Source organism: Penaeus monodon, chromosome 28 (assembly GCF_015228065.2).
Source record: "Penaeus monodon isolate SGIC_2016 chromosome 28, NSTDA_Pmon_1, whole genome shotgun sequence".
NCBI classification, from domain to species: domain Eukaryota; kingdom Metazoa; phylum Arthropoda; class Malacostraca; order Decapoda; family Penaeidae; genus Penaeus; species Penaeus monodon.
In genome coordinates this window covers 328,128-328,506 of record NC_051413.1, presented here as the reverse complement: position 1 = coordinate 328,506, position 379 = coordinate 328,128, and the positions used below count along the sequence as shown (strand labels likewise).

At 42.0% G+C, this 379-nt stretch overlaps 1 protein-coding gene across 1 annotated transcript in view; it reads right to left on the bottom strand.

Moving 5' to 3' along the window:
- Positions 1-315, bottom strand: part of LOC119591239 (beta carbonic anhydrase 1-like) — a 3,643-nt gene extending 3,328 nt beyond the window's left edge. The window contains exon 1 of the mRNA XM_037939946.1: positions 77-315. Coding sequence (XP_037795874.1) covers positions 77-175 — 99 coding nt within the window. The 5' untranslated portion in view covers positions 176-315. The remainder of the gene's footprint in view (positions 1-76) is intronic.
- Positions 316-379: the final 64 nt, after the last annotated feature.

The following is a 379-nucleotide window of genomic DNA, read 5'->3' as shown; positions in this document are numbered from 1 at the left end:
CAGATAAATATAGTCGAAAGAGGAATTGGAAGAAAATACAGGAAAAGTAATATATAAAATAATAAACAAAACTTACATGGGGATCATCACGAACAACCTTAAATTGCTTCACCATTCCCGCTCTGTGGGTCTCCCTGTACCTCATAATCCCCTGTAATATCCGTGACATCCCCATCTTTAAGAATTCTGGTCTTTTCTCTCCCGTCGGTCGTCACAGGAGATGGGATAATGAGTGATAAAGGAAGGAGGAAGCGAGAGAGAGAGGGTCCGAGAATCACTGCTAGCAGACGATGCACCTTTTGTTTACGTGACGTCGTCGGTGTTCGGAAGTTATCGTACGCGAGTGACCTTGGCTTAATTTTCTTATTTATTTTTCATC